We start from the raw sequence: 26,893 nt of genomic DNA, 5'->3' as shown, positions 1-26,893 counted from the left end.
TGAGCTCAGGAAGATGAGTCTTCCTGATTTCAGGCCTGGTACACTATCCATTGTGCCACCTAGCTGCCCCCAAATACCTTTGTACTCAGATTCTAATGGGTGAAGATTTTGCCCAGTTCTCCTTAATCTTAGTGCTTTCTCTCTGACATTACCCCCAACTCCCTTGGACTAATCCATTTAAGTAAACCTAAGTAGTCATAGTTATTATGTGGTGGAGATGTAATTTTAAATTCCCGTAAATAAAATACATGTTATCTCACCCAGTGAGTAATGATGCCAGCATTGTCTGACTGACAGCAATCACCTTTGGCCATCTTTTGGCACAGGTCAGTGGCTTCCTACAAGGAAACACACACCTCTGCCTTTGACAGAAATCTGTTTGAGTAAGCTAGTTAAACACAGCTCAGAGTGGGATTGGCCATGAGGATGGCTGTGTTTCCCAAGGTGCCGTTCTGTTGCTTTGTGGTCAACGTCTGTGAGTTTAAGTTGATTTATAGAATGATAGCATCAAAGGATGTTAAGAGTTGGGTGGGAGGGACCTTGGAAATCATCTAATCCAACTTTACAAATGGAGAAACTGAGGCTCAGGGAGGTAGTGTCACTTGCTGGGTGACTAACCTTGATCACTAACCTTGGGACTAAAATGAAAACCAGGCCTCTAGACTCCTAATCCTATTGTCTTTCCAAATATTCTTAAATTACCTTTTGTTGGACACCATAGTGCACAGAGCACCAGGCGTGGAGTCAGGAAGGACTTATCTTCCTGAGGTCAAATTTGACCTCAGACACTTAGTAGCTGGGTGACCCTGGACAAGTCACTTAACTCTGTGTTTCTCAGTTTCCTCATTTGTAAAATGAGCTGGAGAAGGAAATGGCAAACCACTCCAGTATCTCTGCCAAAAAAACCCCAGATGGGATCATGAAGTGTTGGACATGACTGAAAACAGTTGAACAACAACAAAAAAGTACCAAGCATTGAAAATCCAAATAAAAGATAAAAAAAAAAAAACCCTGATTCCTGCCCTCAGAGAGCTTACATTCTAATGGAAGAGACAACACGTCCATATGTGATAGACACAGCGTGGCCTTGCTAAATTACTCTGACCCTTTCTTACCTGTCTCCTCTGAACTCTGCCTTGTTGGTTTGTTACAGTCACACAATTTATCACTTAAACTTGTACTGTCTTAGGCTGTGTTATGTTTTCTAGCCTGTTCATCTTGGTTCCCCAGATAGATTTCAACCTCTTAGTGGGCAAGGACTTGGTTTATGCTTCTTCTAAACGTGTGATTTGATTAGTATAGAGAACTCCAACTCTCCCTACAGGCTTCTCCTGGGAGACCTGAGTCACACAAGCCCTATGGCAGGAGTAGAATTTAAACCTAAGTCTTCCTGATTCTAAGGCTGGTACTCTTTCCATTCCCCCAACACTGTATGTGTTTCTCCAGCAGTCAACAAAATTGTTTGTGGCCAAATGAATATTGTGGACGCTGAGAAAGTTGAGGGAATGGAAACAATTGGGTGAACCACACTGACTCCATCTTGTAACTCAATTGTTTCTTCTTTCCCTGGCTCAGATGGTAAAAGGAAAAGAGATCTTTCCAGGGAGGGTGAGGGATGGCAGGTCAGGGAGGGGGATAGAAGTCCTCCCAGACAGTAAGTTGAAGATAATCTCTACACTGTAATCAGAACATCAAAGCATTATCGTTCCCATCCAATTCTTTGTTTAGCACTTAAATGAACTTGGTTCACAAATGAATCTTTGCACATATAAACAGCTAAGAGATGGTGAATAATTGTGTATCCAAACAAAACCGATTGGCAAGAACATCTGGTGCTGCTCATAGGAAGCTCCTGGCTATTGATCACACCTTGAAAAATGAACAGGGCGTGCCTCATCTTCCTTTCAAAGGCAGGAAGGGTTTAGTGAGCTGGGAAAATGGAGCCCAATGTGAATCGTAAATGCGTGGTGTGTCCCTTTGGTCTGGGCAGATCATTATTAACTATGACACACAATCTCTCTTTCTAATTTCATTATTGTACTTGCTATCACAAGATCCCAACTTTTTAGATAGTCAAAGGAGATTAAAGGGGTTGAGGGGAGTGTGGAAAAAAGACTTTTAAAATCTCTGATTAGCTCAGAAAACATATTTGCTTACTTTACCGGGAAGTTGTTTTTCTTTTCCTTGTGTGTGTGTTTTTTTTTTTCCTCTAAGAATGCCAAGAGGGGATTAGCTTCTAACTGGTATGTTTGCCAGGTTTCTTTTGATTTCAAGTTTATGTAATTAAGGAGTTCCCAGAATGATTTAAGAGTCTCATGTGCTTCAAAATATGCTCCCTTAGATGCATTGGATATAGAGGTCAAAAAAGATCCATTTAGTAGAAGGAAGAAAATGGGGGTAGAAAGGTCTCATTTTAAGCCTTCTTGAACATAGTCTATTCTGACCTGCCAGAATGAGTGAGCTGAGGTAGAAAGCATGAGCAAGTGACTAAAGTAAAAAAATTAGCTAATGCTGAATTAAATAAAAAATGAATGATTAAGGATAGAAATCTTAGGATTATCAGTTTCAAGCTAGAAGGGAACCTAGAGGTCATCCTTTAATCTATCTATAGATAGATTATGTTATATAGATTTCACATATTTATGAATCCAATTTATTTTATAGATGAAGAATTGAGATGCAGAGAGGCTAGGTGATTTATCCAAGTAGTCAGTAACTGAGGCAGAAATCAAACCCAGCTCATCTAAGTTCAAGTCCTATGCTTTTCCCTCTCTACTGTGCTTGCTTTTGAATGGAGAAGTGATTAATCATTGTACGAGTATTTATCAAGTGTCTGAGCGTTGTCTTCCTCAAGCATGTGAAGACTTCCCCTGGTAGAATGGGCAGATGAGAACACTTTGTTCCAATGGCTATGAAAGCGGCTGAACCAGGCGCTTGTGGAGAGCACTCCAAGCTTGTTCCGACATTGAAGACGACAAGGTCATCCACTGCATCCCGAGCCATCACTGGTCATCTTGACTTCTGTCCTGCTACCTGGACCTTGATGACTCTGGAAGAGAGAGTGAGGCTGACTACTTGGTGCCTCACTTAAATCCAATTTGCCCTCTGATGTTTTTGGTCCTCTTCCAAATGAAGGACAATGAAAATTATTGCATGCTTGTTGTTGGTGGGCTGATTGGTCACTTAGCCCTATGCTCGGTGCAATGCAGAATATGGGGATGTGTAAAACATTGTCCCTGCCCTTGAGGATCTTAAAATCTAACTGGGGAGAAAAGCTATATTAACCCTGCCTGCCTCGCCCCATCAAAAAAAAAAAAGGGTAGGACAGTAACCAAGTATTAGGATATGTGGTTTTGATAGATAACTATAAGTCCTATGTGTTGGTCTGCTCCTCTCTAGCCAATGAATTCCATTTAACAAATTTCTAGATGTCTCAGATTTTCTGAAATCATCTTCTTCTAACCTCATTTATGGATACAGAAGACACTAATTTTGACAAAACCCTCTCAGCCCCCTTCTGTCATTCTATTCCAACTGTGTCCACTTCCCCAACCAGATGAACAATGGAATGAGGTAGGATTCCCACCTTGACCTAGAGAAAGATTTTTTTCCTCGATCTCCCCACTATTTTTTCCCTCTGGAAGGGTGAACTTCAGATCCTCTGACTTGGCAGGCTTCTTCAATCTTGCTTTGAAAGATCTGGGCCCCGACCTGCTGAATCTTCCTTCTCTCTCCCACCTCATTTGGACCCATGTTCTGACCTGGCTGGTTAGAAGCCATTTCTCTGTCCACACTGGGCTTAGCCATGGTACTTCTAGCTTTGATTGGCAACACAGGAGAGATTCCTGATTACAACCTGATCTTCTGGAAAGCATGAAAATTCCACAGAATACAGAGCTGACAGGGATGAATGTGCCAGTTATATGTAATTCCTGTAGAGGTATGGGTACTCCAAAACATATTCAGTAAGATAATCAGTGGATGCTGAAGAGTGTAGTATGGGTCCCAGAATGTGTCCTGGAAGGAGCAGCTGCTTTCTCTGGCTTTCACTGTTCATTAAAAAAAAAAAAAAGCATTGATGTGTAAAATAAATACAATAATTTCCAAAGGGACTTATCAAATCAGTGATCTTAAGCCCTTACTGTGTGCCAGGCTCTGTTCTAGCTGCTGAAGGGAATCTGGACAATTCAATTCAGTAAGAGGCACTTTTATTAAATGCTGACCAGGCCATTGGATTTACATTTAGAAGGGAATTCAGAAAGTATTTAGTCCAACTCCGTCACTTAACAAATGAAGTAGCTGAGGCCCTCCAAGAAACAAAGTAATTGGCCCAGTGTGACATAAGCAGCAAGCCACAGGGCTAAGATTTAAACCTGGTTCATCTGATTCCAAAATCAGTGTTCTTTCTGCCATAGCATAGGCAGGGTGCTACAGATACTAAGCTTAAGAATAGTATAGTCCCTGGCCTCAAGGAGCTTCCGGTCCAGTAGAAGGATGAAACACGTCAATTAAGGATTATCATACAAATTAACTATATAATCACTGCATGGCAGAAATCATTATACAGAAGGGGATGAGAAATTAAGGAAGGGAGGGATCCTTTCAAGCTAGGGGTGAGAGACAATTGATGAAGACCAGAGAATGCTTCATGGATCCAGGAGGTGACAGTTGAGTTAGGCCTTGAAGGAAAGAGAAGTATTACAATGTACAATGTGAGTCTGTTCTAGTCACAGGGGACAGTTTGTGCATATACATGGAAGAGAGAATATGTGCATATACAGGAGAGAGAATAATCGAAGAATAGCTAGTATCTTCCTTTTGGTTAGAGCAGAGAATTTATTAAAGAGAATAATATAAAACAAGTGTAGAAAGCCTGGTTTGGAGCCATGTTGTAGAGGGCTGAAATGCATTAGTACAGAGTTTTCTATTTTTCTCTCTGGGTCAAGGGATACTAATCAAGGTTTTTAAAAATATGGCAGCAGCATAATTAGACCTGTGTCTTGGAAGATTATTTTGGCAGTGGTGTGAAGGATGGCTAGAAGAGAAGTGTGAGACTGGAGGCAGGGAGCCCAGTTAAAAGGCTATGAAAATAGTCCAGGCACATAGAACTTCAACAGAGACTTTCCATCATGTCTAGAGCTATTTCTCCAGAGGTCTCCTTTGTCCTTCCCCTTGGAATAGTCCATTCCTTCATAACAAATGCTTGCTCAGAATATGATAAAAATTCACTCATATTTACCTGGAGATAAATCCCACCATAAAAGTCCAGATAGCAACTAAATAAATTTTAAGGGTAAATGATGCATATCTGCCTGGAACTGGTGAGAGTAGGACAAAGAAATGGAGAGGGGATAAATTCACCTTGTCACAGGGCAGCAGAACATTCTGTCTAGTCAGGTCATTTCTTAAGAGGGACAGTGAGCTAAGTCAAGGCTCCGAATTCTCATGGTTATGTTTAGTTTGGGGCAGCAGTACCCTTTCCTTGCAATTGGCTGGCTTATGCTGGCCTTTGGCCACATATTCCTGGGCCCTGTTCTCTTTATGGAGTACAAATGTTCAAGAGCTTCCCTTGTCCCACAGTGGCTTTACCTCCCATGATTCTTCAGTTCCTGTTTCCAGAGAGAAGCTATACTTCCCATCAGTCCACTTGATGAAAAAGGACTACATATATGCTCTATCTCCCTTACTAGATTGTAACTCCATTAGGGCAGGAACCACTTCTTGTATGTTGTATTCTCAACACCAAACACAGTGTTCTCAAGAGTAGGTATTCACTAAATGTTCATCGATCATAAGATTTTATAGAAGGAAACAAACCAGCCCAGGATATGTTCATATTTTTGCAAAGCTTGTAGCTTAGAAACACTTGATTTAATCCCGTGCTGCTTTGGATCACAGCCTGGAACAGACTCCAGTCAGGCTTCCATGAAGCTATTTACAGCAGTGGAAATTGGCTGGAATGCACCCGAGCTCCATTCCTGACCTTTTAAAAAAATACATTTTAAAATACAGTTCCCTAAGATCCTGCCCTATCTGCTGCTCTCTGCCTGGCCAGAAGTAAATCTAGTCTGTTTTTAGAGTAGCATATTTAGAAGATTTTGCAGTGAAACTGCAGTAACACCACTGGCAGAGGAGGATGGCATTATCATACAGGGAGGACAAGTTAATGATGTTCACCTTTCCATGGTCTACATTAAAGGTGTCAAGTATGTGGCCCATGTCTGTGTGCAACCCACAGCACCCCCCACTGTGGCCTGAACCAGATAAAAATGTAATTGGGAAATATTTAACAAAATAAATGAAAACACAATAAAACATAGAGAATATGACATTTAAAACTAAGTCAATATGCCTCTTGCAGGAATCTCTATGTGTAGTTTAGTGGCCCCCATTTCTATTTGAGTTTGACCCTGGCATTGTAAAAGTTGCAACTCCTCAATGAATTGATACCAGTACATTATATATTTGGGGGTTGGGGTAGAGAGAATGATGGAGTTGGAGATGTAGGACCTGGGTGACTTTATGTGAGTTTCTCCGCCTTCTCTGCCTCGGTTTACTCATCTGTGAGGAAACAAAGAGGGTGCCTTAGATAACTTCTAAGGTCTCTCTAGTTTTAAATCTTTAACCCTGAAACTCGATATGTGGTAGATTGAAGGAGGAATACAAAGTCAAGTCAGTCAACAAGCATTTATTAGCCTCTTACTAAGTGCCAGGCCCTGTGCTAAGCATTGGGAATATAAATAAAAGCATAAAGACAACCCTCAAGGGGCTTAGAGTCTGATGGTGGAAGATAACACATAAAAGGAAGTAGAAAGGGTGGGGAGAACAGTAGAGAAGTTCCCCATTGGAGGCATGGCGGACACAGAAATCCAGAGAGTTGAGCAAGGAGCCCAGAGGGTAATGAAAGAGGAAACTAGTGAAGACCAAGAAGAAGCAGTCATAATTAAGAAGAGAACTATGAGAGATCAGTGTCTTCCAAGCTAGGGAAAAGCTAGACCATCCAGAAAGGGAGGTGACCAAGTCAAAAGCTCCAAAAGCATCAAGCAGTTTGGGGAAGCAGAGACAATGAAGAGACGATCACCTTGGATAGAGACATTTCATTGAAATACTAGATACCGAAGTCAGTTTGCAAGAGGGTTGAGGGCTGTGGCTCTGGAAGAGACCTCAGAGGGCATCTCGGTCCAACCCTCTCGTTTTACAGGTGAGCAAATGGAGACCCACCTAAGGAGGTTCAGTGACCTGCCTGAAGTCACAGGAAGTAAATGTCAGAGGAATGAAAAGATGTCGAGGAGATGGAGGGAGGGAGTGCCAACTACTCTTTCAGGAAGTCCTACAGTAAAGGAAAGGAGAAGAGATAGGATCACAGGGTCATAGGTGAGAGCTAGAAGGACCTTAGAGGCGATGTCTTTCAACTCTCTTATTTTACAGCAGAGTGAACTGAAGCCCAGAGAGGTAATTAACCCAAGTCTAATAAATAGGGAGCCTGAGATTTAACTAAAAGGTGTTAAGGAGTCAAAAGGAGGGTTTAAATTGATGTTTGGCTATTTTTCAGGTTAGGGAGAATTAAACATGCTTGTAGACAGAAGGAAAGAAGCTTAAAGAGAGAGGGAGAGATTGGTGATGGGAAGGGGAGGAGGTAGAAAGCTTTCCATCTCTCATAACCCCTCCCCCTTTCCCCACCCAAGACACTGTCTGACCTGCAAAAGGAAACTTTTTGAGACGGGGAGGCTTGAGTGAGAATTCACAACTTCCCTTAATGTCCCACATTAAGCCATAGTTTATCTCATGTCACCCATGTCATGTCCACCAGGGATAAAAATAGTCACTAAATGAAGCTGAGACTAAAAGCAAAAATGAAATGAAACCCTGAGAGCAAGCACAAAAAGTGAGGGCGGAAGTCACCCCTACTGTCATCTCTGCGTGTGTACCCTGTGTGTGTTGGGGTCAGTTTCAAACTCTGAAAATATAGAAACTCTGCTGTCGACATGTTTGATGCAGAACAGGCTAAACTTCCACCTTCTACCTTTAGGGTCTACAGCAGAAATTCTTTACCTGGGTCCATATGAAAAAAAAAATCACTTGTTTATTTTCATTAATCTCTAACTGAAATTTAGCATTTCCTTCCATTTTGAATCTTTAAAAACGAAAGCAAAATCTTTACACTGGGAAGAGAGCCATAGGCTTCATCAGACTTGTGTAGGAATGTGCAATACAAAAAAGGTTAAGATTCTCTGATCCAGAGAATGGAATGACTACCCTAGCCTAGCCTTATAAGTGGTTTCTTAAAGTGTGAAAAAATCAACATTTGTCCTAATTCAGGCTGCACATTCCCCTCAAATGTGGCTTGTGTAACCTGAATGCAAATTCTTAATACCATAGACACACCTTAGCCCTTGCTGGTCTCATTCAATCAGTCAGACAACAAACATTTCTTATATATTATGTGCTAAGAAAGGCAAAGACCATGGTCTTTGCCTTCAGGAAGCTCACATTCTAAATGAGGGGACAACCTATAAATAACTACATATGAACTATATATGTACAAGATATAGACAAGTAGATGTAAGGTCAGTTCAGAGGAAAGGCACTGGCACGCTAGGAAAGACCTTCCACCAAAGGTGGGATTTGAGCTGGGTCTTTTAGGAGGCCTGGAAGCAGAGGTAAGAAGGAAGAACACCTCAGCCAGTAAAAAGGCATAGAATCTACTGATGGAATATTATGGGTAAGGAACAGCAAGAAAGTGAGGGCAGCCAGACCATAGAGCACAATGGAACAGAGTAAAGTGTAAGAAGACTGGAAAGGTAGGAAAGAGCCAGGTTGTAAATGGCTTTATATGCTAAACAGAAGATTTTATGTTTGCTCCTGGAAGTAATAGGGAGCCACTAGAGTTTATTGAATGGGAGGAAGATAATACCGTCAGTCCCGAGTTTTAGGAAAATCACTTTAGCAGATGAGTGGAAGAAGATAGATTGGAATGGGGAAAGATTTGAGACATTTCCCACCGGCTGCACTCCTTGGATTGGCCTACACCATGAACATGCTCCCTAGAAACTTCACCATTAGGAAACTCATCATCCTTCAGAAATTTCATCAGCTTTGTACTCATGCCTTACCAGTACCCTCAATATCCTCTGCCCTCTGATTGGAGGCTTGGTAGGAGGAGCAAAGGACTTTTTCCAAGGTCTCTGTTTAAATAAAGCTTCCAGGCCAGCAACCCTTCATTTCCTACCAATTCCTTGGACTGGAATCCATCATTCCTTATTGGGTCCTTTCTTCCCCAACCCCTCGCTGCCCTCCCTCTTTTACAATTTCCTTTTGTGTATTGTCTTCTCTTATTAGACTGTAAGCTCCTTGAGGTCAGGAATTATCTTTCTTATTTGTATCCCCAGCACTTAGCACAGTGCCTGATAATGCTTAAATGTTTATTGACTGATCTGGAAACTTAACCGGTTATCATAATAGTTCAGATGTGAGATGATGAGGATTTATGCCAAAGTAGCAAGAAGGGGATATATCCGAGAGATGATATCAAGGTAGAAATGACAATAATGATTTGTGGGGTTACTGGAAGTGGAGAGTCAAGGATCACACCAAAGTCATAACACCAAGCTTGGGTGACTGAGAGGATGGTGGTGCCACCCAGAAGAAAAATAATAGGAAAGTTGGGAAGAAGGAGGAATGTTTGGGTACAAAGATAATGATATGTTCTAGTTGGGACATGTTGAGCTTGAGATGCCTACAGAATGTCCTATCTGAGATGACCAAAATGTAATTGATGATGCCATAGGAAAGAGGCCAGATAGATAGATGTGAGAGCCATCTATGTTGAGATGATAATTAAATCCATGGAATATAATTAATCTACCAAGCCAGATAGTAGAGAAGAGGGCCCAGAAGAGTCGGTTAGTAGGTGTGACATGAATGAAGTTCCAACAGAAGATCTCCCAAGCAGAAACTGGTCTGCATACACACTGGAGTACCTTATCTTTTGAGTTCCTCCCCATGCTGTAGCACTCTGAAGGAGGCATATTTCTCCCACTTGCATGCTCAGAGGGACCTGAATACATCTTTGCCCTAATCTCACTACAAGGCCCATCCATTGTTTTTCCCTCCCCTCTATTCCAGGGACTAGGGAAGACCTCTTAGAGGTACATGATGGGAGGCGATCTGAAGGAGTCCTCCCCAAAGAGACTTTACTTTGTCCCTTGGCCTCCATTTTCTACTCGTAGGCTGTATTAGACTTCAGAGGCAGCTCTGTGCAGATTGGTTTCATAGAGAGCAAAAGTAGATGGGAGAATGGAGGCAGGCATGATAGATCCCTCAGACTAATGGCATTTATAAGTTTTGCAGTTTCTAGGAGTATACTGAGAAAAGAGGGGAAGCAGGAAAGGGGAAGGGAAAGTAATCTGTCTGCTATTTTGCTTACTGTGTGTGAAAAGTCTCTTCAAGTTTGAGAATCCAAGTAGTCTCTGCCTCCAAAATAAGGTAGTAGTGGGGAGTAATTATTTGTTTAAATAAATATATACATACATATATAACATATATACTTTTGTTTCTTTTTAAGGAGATCTCATTTTAGGGATGTGGTCTAAGCAATACAAAGATGACCTTAGATTTATAATTATCAAGGTTACAATAATACACATGTATTATTTCATTTACTCCCCTTAGAAACACTACAAAGGTAAATATGGCAGGAATTGTTCTTTTCCTATTTTATAGGTAACAACAGTGAAGCCCGTTTTTGTTAAGTCCAGAGTCACTTAGGTTGTTAATGACAGATTCGGTGCTGAAATCCCTATGTCCTGACTTTCCCTCTAGCACCTTTTCCAGTGTGCGTATCTGGGGTAGTACCCAGCCCCTATGCAATGCCCATTCTCCCTGTGCTTCCCTGCTCTTCCTTTTCTTTGCTCTTTTCTCATTTATGTGTGTCCTGGGGGTCACCTTTTCTTCCCAGTACCCCAAGCCCCAAGATCTAAGTTTGTTCTTTCAGATTTCTCATGCAGGTGTGCCTGGAGCAGTAGGCAAAACAGACTCCTTTGATCATCTGAAAGGAAATTAGCTAAATGTCCCTATCTTGATTAATTTCAGGATCGCCTCTTTTTTGTCATGGAATATGTAAATGGAGGAGACCTGATGTTTCAAATTCAACGTTCCCGCAAATTTGATGAACCTCGGTCCCGATTCTATGCTGCAGAGGTCACGTCGGCACTCATGTTCCTTCACCAACATGGCGTCATCTACAGGTTAGCCTCTTCTTTTCTTTGACTTTTTAAAAATAAAAACATAATGAAATCTCTAGACAGTTGGACTGATTTTGGCTCCAATCCCACTGGTCTCTTAGCAACCAGCTTTAGATTAGTTGTTTGTTCCAATTTGCTTACATAGAAGGGTTTTTTTTTTTGGCTGTTTATCGTTGTGAATGTTAACATTTGAATGGTCCCTGGAGCCCTGGCCAAATGTGTGTGCCAGTTTTGTATTAAAGTACAAGCAAGGCATTTTAAAGGGCTTGGCACAAAGTGACCTTGGGGTGACCTTCACCTTCCCCTTTCAGACAAGCCGCAATCTCTTCACTTTTCCCTTCAGTGCCATAGATTTCCTCTGCTTCCCAACCTTTTGCCACTTCCTGAGTTTGTTTGTCTTAGCTGTCTCCAACAGATAGGATCGGGAAAGGAGGAGTCACAAGGGGTTCTCAGTTGGTGATGTAGGGGGGAGGGGGAGTTGACGGCACCCAACAGGAAGTAACTCTTTGAAGACCATTTAGCTTTGCTTGTTGCCCCCTTGAACATCCCTTCCAAGAAAACAACACACACACACACACACACACACACACACACACACACTAACTCCCTTTCCAGTAAGGAAGAAGGCACATTTACGCAGGCTGCTCTATGAGGTCAGGAATTCTAGGAGGAACGACTACTTATTATTAGAAACAGGGACATTAAAGGTCCTCGAGGGATTTTTTTCTTCAGCTACTGTCAACTACTACATTTAGTTAGTTTCTCTTTCCTCTTTTTTTCCTCCTTTTCTTAAATTCAAGTCAAGGGATTTATTGCTATTGGCTATAAACCCTCAGAGAAAGGAGCTGCAGCCTTGGTTGAGTCCACGTAGGTCCCATCTGGTTTGACTCAGATCCCAAGCCTGAATCAATCAAGTATTGATTGGATCACCTTGTATGGTCAAGGCACTATGGGGACACAGGATGTGGAAAAACAGCTAGCAACAAGACAGGACGGGATCACTGCTAATCATGCTGTCAGACACAAAGAGGTGTGTGTGGGGCATGATCACTGCTGTCTACAGAGAATTCTATGGTCTAGTTGAGGACCCGGGACATGGAAAGACAATTAAAAATGCAAGACGGTATGTGACAAGAGCTAGATAAATGATCAAACTGTGAATTCAATGGGACATCAGTGAAAAGACAAACCGTTTTGGGTTGGGGTGATCAAGGAAAGCCTCACAGAGGAGACCTTTACAGATTGGCGTTGTAGGCTGGAGAGACACTTTGCAGGGTGGCACAGAGGAGTTAAGAGTAGGAGACATGCCAGACCCATGGGGAAATAATAAAGGGAAAACTGAACAATCAGGAATAAATGTAGCTCATGAAGAAATGGTGAAGATACGGGCCTAGTCAGATGGCAGCAAATAGAAATAAAGCCACAGACAAGGTAGTATAGTGGATAGAAAGCAGGCCCAGGAGCCAGGTAGAGTTCTGCTTCTGACACATACTGGCTGTCTAACACCAGACAATTCCTTTAGCCCCTCAAGGCTCTGGGCAACTCTTTAAAACTATGAATTTCACAGAAGGTGCCAATCTGAATCGGTGGAGGGAGTTTCCTCATCAGAGAGTTCCCGACACCAATGAAATCACAGGTCTAGTCCCTCTCCCTATTAATAATAACAATAATGATAATAATGATGGTTTGTATTGTTATCATGTTTGTTCATATAATGATAACAGTCGTTCACATTTCTAGAGGATTTTAATTTTTGCAAAGCCTGTTATACACATCATCTCACATGATATACAATGAAACTCAACTCCCTTCCCATTAATCAAAGCAACCAAAAAGTAAGCAGATGGGATGTCTGCGAGGTAAGGTGGCATAATGGACAGAGCATTGGATTTAGAACCAGATGGTCTGAGTTGAAATCCCATTCCTGCCACTTAGGACCTGTGGGACCTTGGGAATGTTACAGAATTTCCATGGGCCTCAGTCTCCCCATCTATAAAATGAGGTGGTTGGACTAGGTGGTCTCTGAGATCCCATGATCCTCGGAAGGCAGACCATTTTCCACTATGGGAATCTGAGATACTGACATCTTCTCTGGAGTCACATCAGAAAGGTCTGATGCATGCATCTTGAATGCTCCAAAGCATTCATTGACTCTCCATAATCTATTAAATAAGATCCAGATCCTTTGTTTGAACTTAAAGGCTTTTGTCCTACCACACCTTATTTCTCACTGCTCCCCTAGATGAATTCTCTCGATGGACCCTCACCCCAACAGAGATGTGTTTGTATACACACACACACACACACACACACCCATGTTGTTTCCCTCACCCTAACCCCACACCCTCAGAGCCCTCATTCCCCCTATATATCTGAGCTGGATTCTATGGATTCTATGCCTTATGGATTAACCAGGTCTACAACCTCTCTACTGCCCACTTGGGTGCCAACAGGAGGCACTGAACCACAACGGGGGTAGGGGGATTAAGTGGGTGAGTGTGTATCCCCGCCTGTGTCTCTCTGACTGTTCCAAAACTAAGGAGGGATTAGTTTGGAATCAGCCACTGTGTTGTACTACCTAAGTCTCTCCTCCCTTCCTCTGCTAGGGCTGACAGTCTAGCAGGGCCAGAGTTGAAGGATTAGCTTCACTGCCGAAACTGAAGCTTAATTATCCAGCCCTGCCTCCTGGAATTTATATACAAAAGTAATTAGCAGTTAAATTGCCAATCTCTGAGAACCAAAAGAAGAGGTCACTTCTCAGGCCAGTTGCTTACAGTGGAAAGGAGGTCCAAAGTGATAAACAAAGTGACCCCACCTTTTTCCTTGGGTGGGTTTCCAGTACAGCCTACATCCCATGCGCTGGTTCATATGTAAACACAACCTCTGGTAGGATAACTCATCTTCATCCTCTTCTCCTGTCCCCTCCGGTTTCTGCCCCCTCCTTCCCTTCTTCTTTTTCCTTTCTCTCCCATCTTTCTCCAGCTTTCTTGCCCCTTTTCCTCTCCTGTTAATTTGCTGTGTTTTGGCTTCGGATTATGTATGATCCTTTTTTACTCCCACTAATGATGGCTGGTTTTCTTTTCTCTACACACACACACACACACACACACACATGCAGTTCTTGGCTCCCTGGGTTAGTGACATGAGAGACAAGATACATATTTCAGTTCAAAGCTCACAGAGAGGCCCAAGACTTCCAACAGCTGCCATTTTGAGATACGTTCTGGGACTAAGAGGACTGAGCAACAGCTTGGGGGCAATTGGCTCATATAGGGAGGAGGGGCAAAGAGGGAAGAATGCAGATGACATGAAAATGCCAAAAAAATAGGTATAAATCTTGGAAAGACCGGCCTTTCCCATTGTGGCCCCTTGGTTTCCAATTTCTCTCTCTCTCTCTCTCTCTCTCTCTCTCTCTTTGCCTTTCTGTCTCTTTCTCTTTGTCTGTCTCTTTGTCTGACTGTCTCTCTCTCTCTCTCCTGTCAATAGTGAAAGAAGCCTCTAAGTGTCTTTGTTGGGCACAGATACAGTTCATTACCTTGGGGTCATAGGGCTTAGAGCTAAACCTTTCACCATACACAGGCCTGGGGAGAAAAAGTAGCTTGCCCAACGTCACAGAGATAAATGAGTAGCAGAAGCAAAATGGTGTCATGTAAAGAGCATGGAGCTCAGAGTCAGAGACCTGGGTTCCAATTCCAGCATTGATGCTTGCTAGCTTTGTGGATCTCAGCAACTTACTTCTCCACCCTGGGTCTCAGTTTCCTGATCTACAGGGCATAGACTAGGTGACCTTGAAGATGCTCAGCAGCCCAAATCCTACAAATCGTTCTTCTGACTTCATATCCTCCATAGTGCCCTCTCCACACTGCAGGGTTCACGCGCATACAGACATATACCCACATTCATACATGGACATGTGGACATGTGGGTGGGGTCACTTGGTTTATCACTTTGGATCTCCTTTCCACTGTAAGCAACTTGCCTGAGAAGTGACCTCTTCTTTTGATTCTCAGACATGTTTATGTATGCCCACACGGATGTGAAGATTTTTGATTGTAGCTCTTGTAGAGGCAGCCATACCATATCATGTCATGCCATATCATGCCATGCCATGTCATACCATGCCATGTCATACCATACCATGTCATGTCATACCATACCATGCCATGCCACATGATGCCATAGCATACCATGCCATACTCTACCATGCTGTACCTTTTTTGCCATAACATAGCATACCATGCCATGCTATACTGTGCCATGCCACACCATGCCATGTCATACTATGCCATTTCATACTATACTATGCTATACTAATCTTTCTCAAGTTTGGACCAAAGGTCCCCAGGTGGGTCTGCACACAATGCCAATCTCAGAGCCCTTTACAAGTGTGTATTTCAAAAGCTGTGTCCTCTCCTGAGTAGGAAGAGCAGAGACCAAGAGGAGGAACTCAAGGATTTCTCTTGAGGGAGTTGGGACATAATGAAAACCTTAGTAGAGTTTCCTAGCCTGGGTATTTTCAGAAAACGGCATCTCTACTATGGTCTTTTATAATATAGCAGGCAAATAATTTTCTCCTTGCAGCATCCTCATACACTCCTCACCTTCCCATCTTTGACAATCCAGCCAGACTGGCCTTCTCTTTGTTTCTCACAACATTCCACCTCCCCCCCCCCCCCCACCCCGCCACCTCTCATGCCTTTCCCCAGGCCACCACCATATTCCTGGAACACACATCCTCTTCCTCCTCTCTTCTGTCCCATAGAATCTCTCTCTTCCTTCAATCAGCAAGTTCATTATCACATTCTGTATGAAGCCTTTCCTGATTCTTCCAGCTGCTAGTGCCCTTTCCTCCACCAACCCTGAATTTCTTTGCATTAATTTTCTTTATAGTTATTTTGTGTTTACTTGTATATTTACTTCTTGTCAGCTTCTAGTAGATTATAAGCTTCTTAAAAGTAAGTATTAATCCATTTCTTGTATTTCTGTTCCTAGTGTGTGTCACAGTGCCTGGCACATAGTAGGTTCTTAACAAATGCTTGTTGATTGATTGATTAAAACAAGGGAGCCAAGAGACAAGTGAGGTGGACTTTTCCTCTTTCTCCTTTTTCCCTTTGTGAGGGTTTGGGAGAAAGGGGAGCAGTATGATGTAATAGAAAGATCAGTGGACTTTGGGTCACAAGACTAGGGTTCAAATCTTGGCTCTGCCATTTGTCTAAGGACAAAACATTTCACTTCCTCATCTCATCTGTTGGACTACATGATCTCCAAGGCCCTTTTGGGCTCTAGATCTGTGATCCACGGTAGAGTCTGTAGGAGATATGACACTGGAAGGAAGAGACATTTCATAGAAGCCTGTTGGCTGAAGAAAACCAAATGGAAGCTTCCGTGAGGAAAAAGGAACCATGGAGGAAAAAGAAGAGGAGAGGGATGGGGGATGGGGACTATGAGGAGTGGCCTAAATCAACCATAGCAGGCAGCTGTTCCCCAACTGGCTGAAAGGCAGGAGCTCCAAAGTTTCCTGATCCATAAGCCAAAGTTGCAAGTCCACATCCAAGCAGCCAGAAGCCATGGTGTCCACTGCTGTGGCAGCAGTGAAAAATTCTAAATTCAAAGGTGGTGGCAGCAGCAGCAGCAGCATCAGAATCTGGGAGCTGGGATGAATTGAACTCCATAGCCCTGCCTAGCAGTAGCACCTGGGCTCCCTGGCTTCCCCAAACTTTTGGGAAGTTATAGAGCAGCACTGACTGGAGCAGTTAGGATACTAGCCCCTTAACCCTGCACTGACTATGCTGGGAATATGAACTTCCCCGTTGGTAGCTCTCTTTTCAGTGGGCTGCTGAGCAGCTAACTAGAAATATGGCCCGACTGCTTCAACTTTGAAGGGAGAAGAATGAATCCTTGGATGTTAGTCAAGGTTCTTGTGTAGGAGAATGCTGTGGTCCCTCCTGTGCTTTAGGAGGTTTATTGTAGAAGCTCAGTGGAGGACAAATGAGACAGGGGAAAGAACAAGTTACTGGTGATTGCTTAATTGTCAAACCTAATGATCACTTCTCAATCCTTGTCCTTTTGGGCCTCTTGGAATCATTTGACGTGGTCAATGCCCTCTTAGGGCACTGATCTCTCCTGACTCTCCTTCTTTCTGTCTGACCACTCCTTCTCTGTCTTCATTGCTGAGTCTTCATTCATGACATCCCTACTACTTAGGGATGCCCCCCAGGTTCTCTCCTGGGCTCCCTTCTCTTCTCCCTCTATACTATCTCACTTGGTGATCTCTTCAACTCCCATGGGCTAAATGATCACCTCTCTGCAGATGATTTCCAGGTCTTTTTTATCCATTCATAGTCTTTCTTCTGTGCTCCAGTCTTGTATCACCAACTGCCTTTTGAATATCTAGAACTGGATATACCTTAGGTGTCTCAAACTCAAAATGTCCCAAACAGAACTCATTATTTTTCAAATCTTCCCCTTTTCCCAATTTCCCTATTACTGTCAAGGATCCTACCATCCTCCCAGTCACCCAGGGCCATTACTCCTTAATATCGCCCATCCCACCTATCCAATCTATTGCCAAATATTACCATTTCTACCTTCGCCATATTTCTCATACATACAAGCACACATGCACACACATGCATATACATACATATATACATATACACACATGAGTATATGTAGATGTGTGTGTATGTGTGTGTGTGTATGTATGTATGTATATATCCTTCTCTCTATTGACACCATTCTAGTTCAGGCTCTCATCACCTCTTGCCTGGACTAATAGTCTTCTAATGCAGTAAACATTTATTAAGCACCCACTGTATTTGAGCCACTCTGCTAAGTGCTGAGGATACAATTAATAAAAAGAAGGACAGTCTCTGAACTCAAGGAGCTTACAATCTAATGATTGGTCTCTTTGCCTTAGGTCTCTCCCCACTCCAATCCATCTTCTACTCAATTGCCAAGAATTTTTTTTCTAATGCATAAGTCTAACAATGTCACCCCACTGCTCACTGAGTTCCAGGGGCTCCCTATTACCTCTAGGACCATATAAAAATCCTCCGTCTGGCATTTAAAGCTCTTCCTAACCTGGCCCCTTCCCACTTTGCAGTCTTATTACACTTTATTGTCCTCCATGCACTCAATGATCAGGCTACACTGCCCTGTTTGGCTTTCCCCAAAATTGACACTCACTTTTCCATCTCTGTGTCTTCATGTTGACTGTCTCCCATGACTGGAATGTTCTGTCCTTCAGCTCCACCTCTGAGCTTCCCTGGCTTCCTTCAGGACTCAGCTCAGATCCCACCTTCTTCACGAAGCAGCCTCCCTGCTCCCCAACTGTTAGCACACCTTAGATTCCTTTCCAGCTACTCTGTATATAATTTTTATGTTTATAATTATTTATATGGTCTCCTCCATATGAAAATGAGCTCTTTGAGGGCAGAGACTTTTTTAAAATCTCCCTTTATATTCCCAATGATGAATTATAATTCCCCACACATGGTAAGGGCAGGTTGATGGACTAACTGTTGCAATTGTTTAGGCAAAAGGTGATGACTAATTGTTGCTGTTGTTCAGACAAGAGGCCATCACCTGAGGTGGTGGCCACCCAGGTGGAGAAAAGGGGGGAGATTTGAAAGAAGTTGTGGAGGGAGAATCAGTAAGACTTGACAACCGATAGGGGATACCCAACAGCAGAGAGTCAAGGAAGATGACAGAGCTATGAACCTGAGTGACCGGAGTGATGGTCTCAACAGAAATGGGGAAGTCTAAAGAAGAGGTGGGTTTAGGAGAGAAGATCATGAGTTCTCTTTGGGGTACATTGGACTTGAAAAGCCCATAGGACATCCAGTTGGAGATATAGAAGAGAGAGCTGGTGATGCTGATCTAGAGTTTATGCAAGAAATTATTCTAGATTAGGGTAGGGAGCCATCAGTACAGAGATGATAATTGAAATGAAATAATTTACTGATTGCCCAATCTAGCCCAGCCCCATACCAGGGAGAGAAGGCAATCTGAACCATACCTGCTTTGGGAGACAAGTTAGGACACCTGATGTGGAAAAGCAATACCTGGCCTCATACTATTAACTGTGAAAAACTACTACCATGTGAAAGAGGCAATAAATGCTGAAGAAGGTCAGAGAAGGAAGAGATGAGTGGTAGCTAAAAGATGCAAGGCTCCATCGCTGCTTCCAGAGTTTTCTTCCAAGCACGGTGCAGGGAAAGAAAGCCAAAACATCTGGATTCAAATCCTGATTCCACCACTAATTGCTGGGGTTACCCTGACTAAGCTGATGCTTTACTTTGGGGCGAATCAATTCCTTCCTTTTTTAAGAGAAAGTAGTCCCCACTAGCCGATCTTCAAAAGTCCCTCCAAACTCTAGCTTTCCTTCAGTACTTTTCCTTATCGATTTGGAGGAGCCCTTGAGCTGCTTATAGATTCTTGTTTTGTCATCAGTGGATTTTGTTTTTCTGCAGAAACAGGTTTCCAGAGATGACTAAAGAACAAACAAGTTCTTTCCCTTATCATCCTATTCTCTGTCCTGTGCCATATGGCATTTAGGCCACCTCGAATGCTGGTGTTCCAGAGGTGACAATAGGAGACAGAGAGGAGCTGGCTCATTTGGGGAGTCTTTCCAAGGTTATTCTCACTAGCCTGGAGTCTAGTGAGATCCAGAAAGTCCATGTGGCCAGGCCTTCAGGATCCTGCCTTAGATAACAGAAAGGTTTATCAATTGACCCAAAGTCATACTGCTAATGAATGGCAGTGTCAAGATTCGATCCCAGGTCTTCTGACTTCAAATTCAGGGCCATTTCCAACACACTAAAGCTGCCTTCCTTTCTAAGTTCCTTAGTGAAGGAAAGTGCAAAGTAAGGTATTCCATAATGATTTTTGCTCGGAGTCAGTGGGATGATATCAAAGGCCTCTGGAGGAAGCCTGTAATGTTTCTCTCCTCCTCTTCAAGTCTTGGTCCTCACCATAGAAAGAACACCTTAACCACATATGCCATTGGCGTAAAGAACAAGACCCCAGAAGGCAGAGTAAAGCAGCTATGAACCTTACCTGTATTGAGCAGGAAGCAGTCATGGCCAAAGGACAGGATCCTGGGGCTCCCACTGTCTACCAGCTACCAATTTATTCCATATATTAAGCAAGCAGTCTTTGAAATGGCCTTTGAAGAATGCAACTTGATTCTGGGTAGTAGATAAAGGGGAGTGTGGAGTTCCAGTTCCAAGCATCCATCCATCAAGAAAAATTCTATCATTCTCTTTTACACATGTTATTTCAACTTCCCTCACTGTAATAGGTGAAATTTTTGCCTTATCTTCCTGGGCCCCGGCATTTATACCATTTCCCACATGTGAAATTTTTTCTCCACATTTTTCCCACATTCATACCATTTCCCACATTTTCCCCACATTTCCCACATTGTGCCATGGCCTTACCCTCTAACCATCTCTACTAACCTTGAAAATGCAGACTATGGTCCCAGCTTCCCCAGCTCTGGTGAGATTTTCGCATTATCTTGCTAGGGCTCAGGCATCCACACAACTTCCTGAAGTCTTCTCCTCTCTCCTGCTCCTAGTGGTGGTATCCTCCCTTTTTTCTTTTCTGTTGTCCTTTTATTTATTGTCTTCCCCCATTAGAATGTAAGTGCCTTCAGGGCCCTTACTGTGTTGCTTGTATCTGTATTCCTAGCACATAGACCCAGTGTCTGGCACAGAGCACATAGCAAGTACTTAATAAATGTTCTTTCTTTCTGTCTGTCATCCATCATTTATTTATCATCTGTCTATCATTTATCAATCTATTATCTATCATCTACCTATCTTTCTTATCTGGCAATAGCCATCCATCATTCGGAGCATGAGGAAAGATTTTGGGAATGTGAAGTATAGCAGTTAACAAATAAGAATGATAGCACCTCTGTTTAGGAAGGAGAGGATGAGTCAGACATGATCCTGAGCTGAGTACACACTTAATGAAGAGCCGTCACCTACCCGTGACTTGATGGTCCAGGGGCAGAGGAAATCTGAATGCAGTCAGCTCATACTCCAATGCTGCATTGCATATAAAAGCATGTGATTAGAACTATACATGGAGACTAAGTCATACAGAGGATTGGCCTCTAGCACTACTGGGAAGTGTATCCTTACTGTGCTTTTTGCCCTTTCTCAGCCTCTCTTGAGGTACCACCTCCCTTTGTGCTTTCTTTCCTTGCCTAAAAGATTGTTCTTAGAAAAGGTAATAATATTAGTCACTGATACCTTAGTGAGGGAATGAACGAATGCAAAACATTTATTAAATGCTTCGCTGGGCACTATGGTAAATGCATGCAACACAAATACAAAAGGGAGATAGTCCCTGACCCCAAAGAACTTACATTGCAGTAGGGGAAGATGCTTACAAAGGCGAATGGTGGCCAAGGAAGGGAGTTTGGGCCGACAAATGGGGCTGTAAGGGGGTTGATAAACACCATGACACTATTGATTCGGTTAGAATTCTCAGAGCCAAAAGAGGGAGGAAACAGAGCAGAAAACAAGAAGATGGTCAGGATGTCTGGCCGAATGGGATGTGAAGAATGGTCTGAGGCCAGCTAGATATGGTGAGCTATATGAGTTTGTTCTCGTTGACATGCCAGTCAGTACAGCAGGGACACCAGACTGAGACTCTAAAGCTGAATCAATCAAGTCCCCCAGGGCATTGTCTCTAGAAGTCTGGAGATCTGGAGGATACACAGCAGATGGCAAGAAGAAAGCTGGGGTAGGGGGCTGGATGAAATGTGAAGCATGGTCTCATTTGGTCTGGTCTGGGGCTAGCTAGATATAGTTGAGTTAGTGCAAATTAAACTCAATGTGCTTCCTCTCCCAGGGGTAGCTGGAATAATGTCTCATTGCAGAATGAATTTCAGTCATTAGAGTGTGTGGATAAGAGGAAGATTTTTTGGGTGAGGGGCTGGGGAAGATGATGTGAGCTTCCTCGGGGCCCATGAAATTCTGCCAGTAGGTGACCATCTATTCTACTTACATATAAGACTATATCTTTTGGCGCTCAAATTTTAGAAAATCAGGAAACTAAGGCAGACAAAAGTCATCGAATCATAGACCTAGAAATAGAACGGCCCTCAGAGGGTCATAATTAGTGTTGGTCCTCTCACTTCTGGGTTTCACAAAAGATGCCAGGCTAACTCTGGGAAAAGAGCGGTACCTTCAGACAAGGTTGGCATCCCCATCACTTCAAGTTCTGTATTTGTTCGGTGCATGGCCTTCCTTGTCCAACGCTGATTTGTGTAACATTGCATTTGTGTAAATAGATGGGCGACCTTTACTTTTTGATAACAGCAGGGGGAGGGGGGTGGTGCAGTTAATATTAAATGACCAAGGAGTGGGGAGAGGAGAACAGAGGAAGAGGGAGCTAACTGGCCAGGATGGAAGCCAAGTTTCCATTCCTCTGAGGGAAGTTGTTAGTGCCGAGCAGATCAGAAGTGGGATTTGGACTGTCTGTGACATTTTAACTTGAGAACAAACAGGAAGTTGGGAGTATCGAGGGAAATTCCTGATTAAATTTGGTCGAATGTTTCAATAACGGTACATACGTCTAAGAGGAAATGGGCAGAGTCTGTGTCCCCTCTTTTTCTGTCCCTGCATCACCTTGCACAGACTGGGTACAAGAAGATATTAAAAAAAAGCAGTTAATTGGAATTTAATTGAATTAAGATAGGAGCAAATAACTAAAACTTGCAGCCACCCAAGCTTGAAACCCCAAGGTCATTGTTCACTTTCCCTCTCCTCCCCCTGCCCCCATGTCCAGGCGATTGCCAAGCCCTGCTCATTCCACCTCTGCAGTGTCTCATATCCATCCCCTGATCGCCACTCTTGAAGGCCCCACCCTTGAATGTGCTCTTGCTGCTTCTTGTTGAAATGGTTATAACACTCTCCTGACTGGCCTCCTTGCCTCTAGTATCTCTTTTTTTCCCTGGTATTTTCTTTCCCTTACTTCAGGGGATCCATGACTCAGTAGATATGGGTACTACCTTCACTGGTGCAGATGGCAGCAATTCGTTGTCACCTTGTCACCTTGAATGATTCCTGGCTGTGCCCTTTCCTAAACCCTCCAAAAAATAAAAATAAAAAATTTCTCAAGTCCCCTAGAGACCTTCTAGATCTTTTAAGAAGTTATGGATATTGGTGCAACGTATAGGTTATTCCTCTGTTTTTCTTCATTCTTATTTATATAACCAATCCACCTCCCCTCTAGTCATATGCTTTCTTGATGTCTTTTTACCACTTACTATATGCAAATCATCATGCAAGAAAGTAACGATCATTTTGTAAGTGTCTATTCTGTACCAAGTGTGGGGTAAACTTTCTATTGAAATGTGTACATTTAAGTTAGTACAGAAAAAAGTTAGTACAAGATAGTTGAATACAAGGTATTTAGGGAAGGAAAAACTAGCCATTGAAGAAGGCAGGAAAGGTATTATGTAGAACATGATGCTGGAGTTCCTGGGCAGCCAGGTGGTAGGTACCATGGATAGAGTGTTGGACCTGGAGTCAGCCAAACCTCAATTCATACCCTCAATTCAGACATGTCACAAAATGAAACTGTATCAAAATTATTGCTTTTCCGCAAGTGCACCATTGTAAAAGCTTTTTGTTCTTTCATTAACAATAGCCAGCATTTATATAATGCCTTAAGGTTTGCAAGCCCATCACTTTCATAAAAAAGAAAAAACTGAAGCCCAGGGAAGTTAAGTGACTTGCCCCAAATCACACCAATAGTAAATAGCAGAGGTAGGATTTGAACTTGTGTCCTTTGACACCAGAACCAGTCACTGTACCACACTTCACCGGCTAGTCAAGAATCCATTTTTGTATCATGCTACCTTGGGAGTCAGAGATTTCTACCTAAGGCAGGTGGTACCAGGCACCTCAGAAATGGTGTATGTTCATTTATTTAGTAAGCATTTCCTGGGCACGTGTGATAGGTACCAGCAGTGGAGACCGATTAGCATCCTGGTGGGAATGATTTACGGAGGAAACTTGTTGTCACACAGCCCCTACAAAGAAACATGTTGTTGACGCTGGCATCCCTTTTATCTCAGGCTAGAATGTTTTACCCTGACTAGCTGGGCCTATCCTCAGGAAGCAGAGGAAGAAATATTATGCTATATTGTTGTGCCATAAGTGATGAATATTGACGAGGAGTATAAAGCACAGCAGCTCAGAATTGGAAAGAACCTCAGAGATCGCCCGGTCCAACCTCTGCCTGAACAGGAATTCTGTCAACAACATCTCCCATGGTGCGGTCATGCAGGCTCTACTATGGTGAATGGCACTGTTAGGGAAATCGTTATTGCTAGAAGTAGTCCATTTCTGTTCTGATTGTTCTTTCTATTTAGGGCTGAAAGCTGCCTCTCTGCCATTTGCCTTCTCTGTTCTAGTTCTATAACTAGGGCCAAACCCAACAAATTTAACCCCTCTTCTACCAGAAAGCCTTTCAGATACTCAAAGACAGTTACCCCTACTCCATCTTGTCTCCTCTTGTACATGCTAAACATCCCACGATCTTCCGTGGGTTCATGCGTAAAATGAGAAACTGAGTGGTCTCGGAGGTTCCTTTTTACCTCCACCTGTATGATCTTTTAAAGAATTCTCACTTCTAGTCTTTTCATCATCTTGGTTGCCCTTCTCTGAACACCTTCAATTTTGTCAGTAACCTTCCTATAATGTGGTGCCCACAACATGGCAAGCCCCTAGAGCTGGTCTGACTAGGGCACAGTGGTCTGGGCTGGATTCTTGTGTAACCCCCTGCTCCAGGCTGGACACTGAGCCTCTCTGTTAGGGCAACCTAAGGTCACTTGCTTCCATGCTTTTGACTTAAATCAAACTTCCATTTCGCCATCACAGAACCCGATGCAACCAAACTTCTCCTTGACCTTTATTTCATCTCATCTTCACCATGTGTTCTAGCCTCTTGAGATCTTTTATTATCCTGATTGTTTTCAGATACCTTCCAGCTTCATCATCTGCAAATTTGATAAACACACCACCTGTGCCATCATCCAAATCACTGATAAAAATGTTAATAAAAAGGGAATTGGCAGATAGATCAACAAGGTAGATCCGTGGGGCACTACACCGTAGACTTTCCTCCAGGTTGGCATGGGCCACTACACTTTACATCCAGCCATTCAGCTAGTTGTGAATATTTCTAACTATATTGTCATGTAGGTGACATCTCTTCATCTCGTCCATAAGACTATCCTGAAAAACTTAGCCAAATTCTAACCTGAAATCTCGGGGGTACTAGGTCTGTGTCATTCCTTTGCTTGATCATACTAGTAACCCATTCAAAAAAGTAAATGAAGATGGGGGGGGCATGACCCATCCACCCTCCCCTTTATTTTAGTATAATTGATGACCTTTGCTTTTGTATCGTTTGTTGTTGTCGTTGTCGACTTGTCCGGTCATATCTGACTCTTACGGTTTTTTGGGAAAAAACCCACAGGGTTTTCTTGGCAAAGATGTGGGAGTGGTTTGCCATTGCCTTCTCTAGTTTTATGCAGGCAGGGCTTAAGTGACTTGCCCGGAGTCACACAGCTGGAAAGTGTCTTGAGTTCACATCTGAACTCTGGTCTTTGTGACTCCAGGCCCAGGGCTCTGTTCACTGCACCACCTAGCTGCCCATACCCCTCTCTGTGGTCAACTGGACAATAAGCCAAGTCAATAAACATTTATTTGAAGTGTTTACTCCCTTCAAATGAAGAGAGGCAATCAAGGAAGACTAGTCAAGAACAGTGATCCCATCAGACAGCATATGTAAGTTCTGTACCTTTACTTTGCCACTTTTCTCCTGAGAGAAAATATTCTTTCATCATCTGTGTGCTAAGACTGAGATTAGTCTTTGCATTGAATCTGAGTTTGGCTTTTGGGGTTGTTTTCATTTACATTATTATAGTCATTGTACATATTGTTTTTGTCTTTCTGCTTTCTTTGCTATATGTTGGTTCAAATAAGTCATTCCATATTTCTCTGGATTGCCAATATTCATCATTTATGACACAACAATATTCCCCACTTGCATCCTGGAACCCCAGATCTAACCCAGACGTAGAGCTGCCATTTTGTTTCAAAGTCATGCTGTGTACACCTCCTCCTCTTGAAGTCAGGACCTAAACGACCTATCTTGCCTTCCCTGAGAGTCCTGACTTTGCTCATAGATTCTCACAGAGACTTGAGAGAAGGTAACAGGAGAAGGTGGCCAGGATACTGAACATTAACCATAAACCACACACATCTAAATTTTTATCTATCAAATAGAAAGACTCCCTAAGTGGTGAATGAGCTGATGGGGTGAATTGATAAAAACCATCCCATTTCCACTTAAAGTAAGTTGTAAGATGTCCAGTCCATCTCAGTCACAGGCTTTACTCTGGGTTCCCAAAGTACTTGAAAACAGGATGGATGTTGCATAGGAACTGCATTCAGATAGGCTGAGAAAACTTAGTTATGCTCAAAAAATAACCTAGAAATTATCAAGCTAGTTTAAGACAGGGCTCATTTAAGACATTGGAACACGTGTGGCATTCCAGAAAAACCCCTGAGAAAGAGAGACCTATCCTTCAACCTTGGCCTAGGTTTCTCTCCCCC

General features: G+C 42.8%; 1 protein-coding gene across 1 annotated transcript in view; it reads left to right on the top strand.

Annotated features, from left to right (window-relative positions):
* The window catches only part of PRKCE (protein kinase C epsilon), a 666,915-nt gene that overhangs the window by 531,272 nt on the left and 108,750 nt on the right, over positions 1-26,893 (top strand). Inside the window, exon 11 of the mRNA XM_036749535.1 lies at positions 11,092-11,246. Within this exon, the coding sequence (XP_036605430.1) occupies positions 11,092-11,246 (155 nt within the window). The remainder of the gene's footprint in view (positions 1-11,091; positions 11,247-26,893) is intronic.

This window comes from Trichosurus vulpecula, chromosome 3, assembly GCF_011100635.1.
Source record: "Trichosurus vulpecula isolate mTriVul1 chromosome 3, mTriVul1.pri, whole genome shotgun sequence".
NCBI classification, from domain to species: domain Eukaryota; kingdom Metazoa; phylum Chordata; class Mammalia; order Diprotodontia; family Phalangeridae; genus Trichosurus; species Trichosurus vulpecula.
The sequence above is the reverse complement of the archived record's forward strand: the minus strand, read 5'-3'. Positions and strand labels throughout refer to the sequence as shown.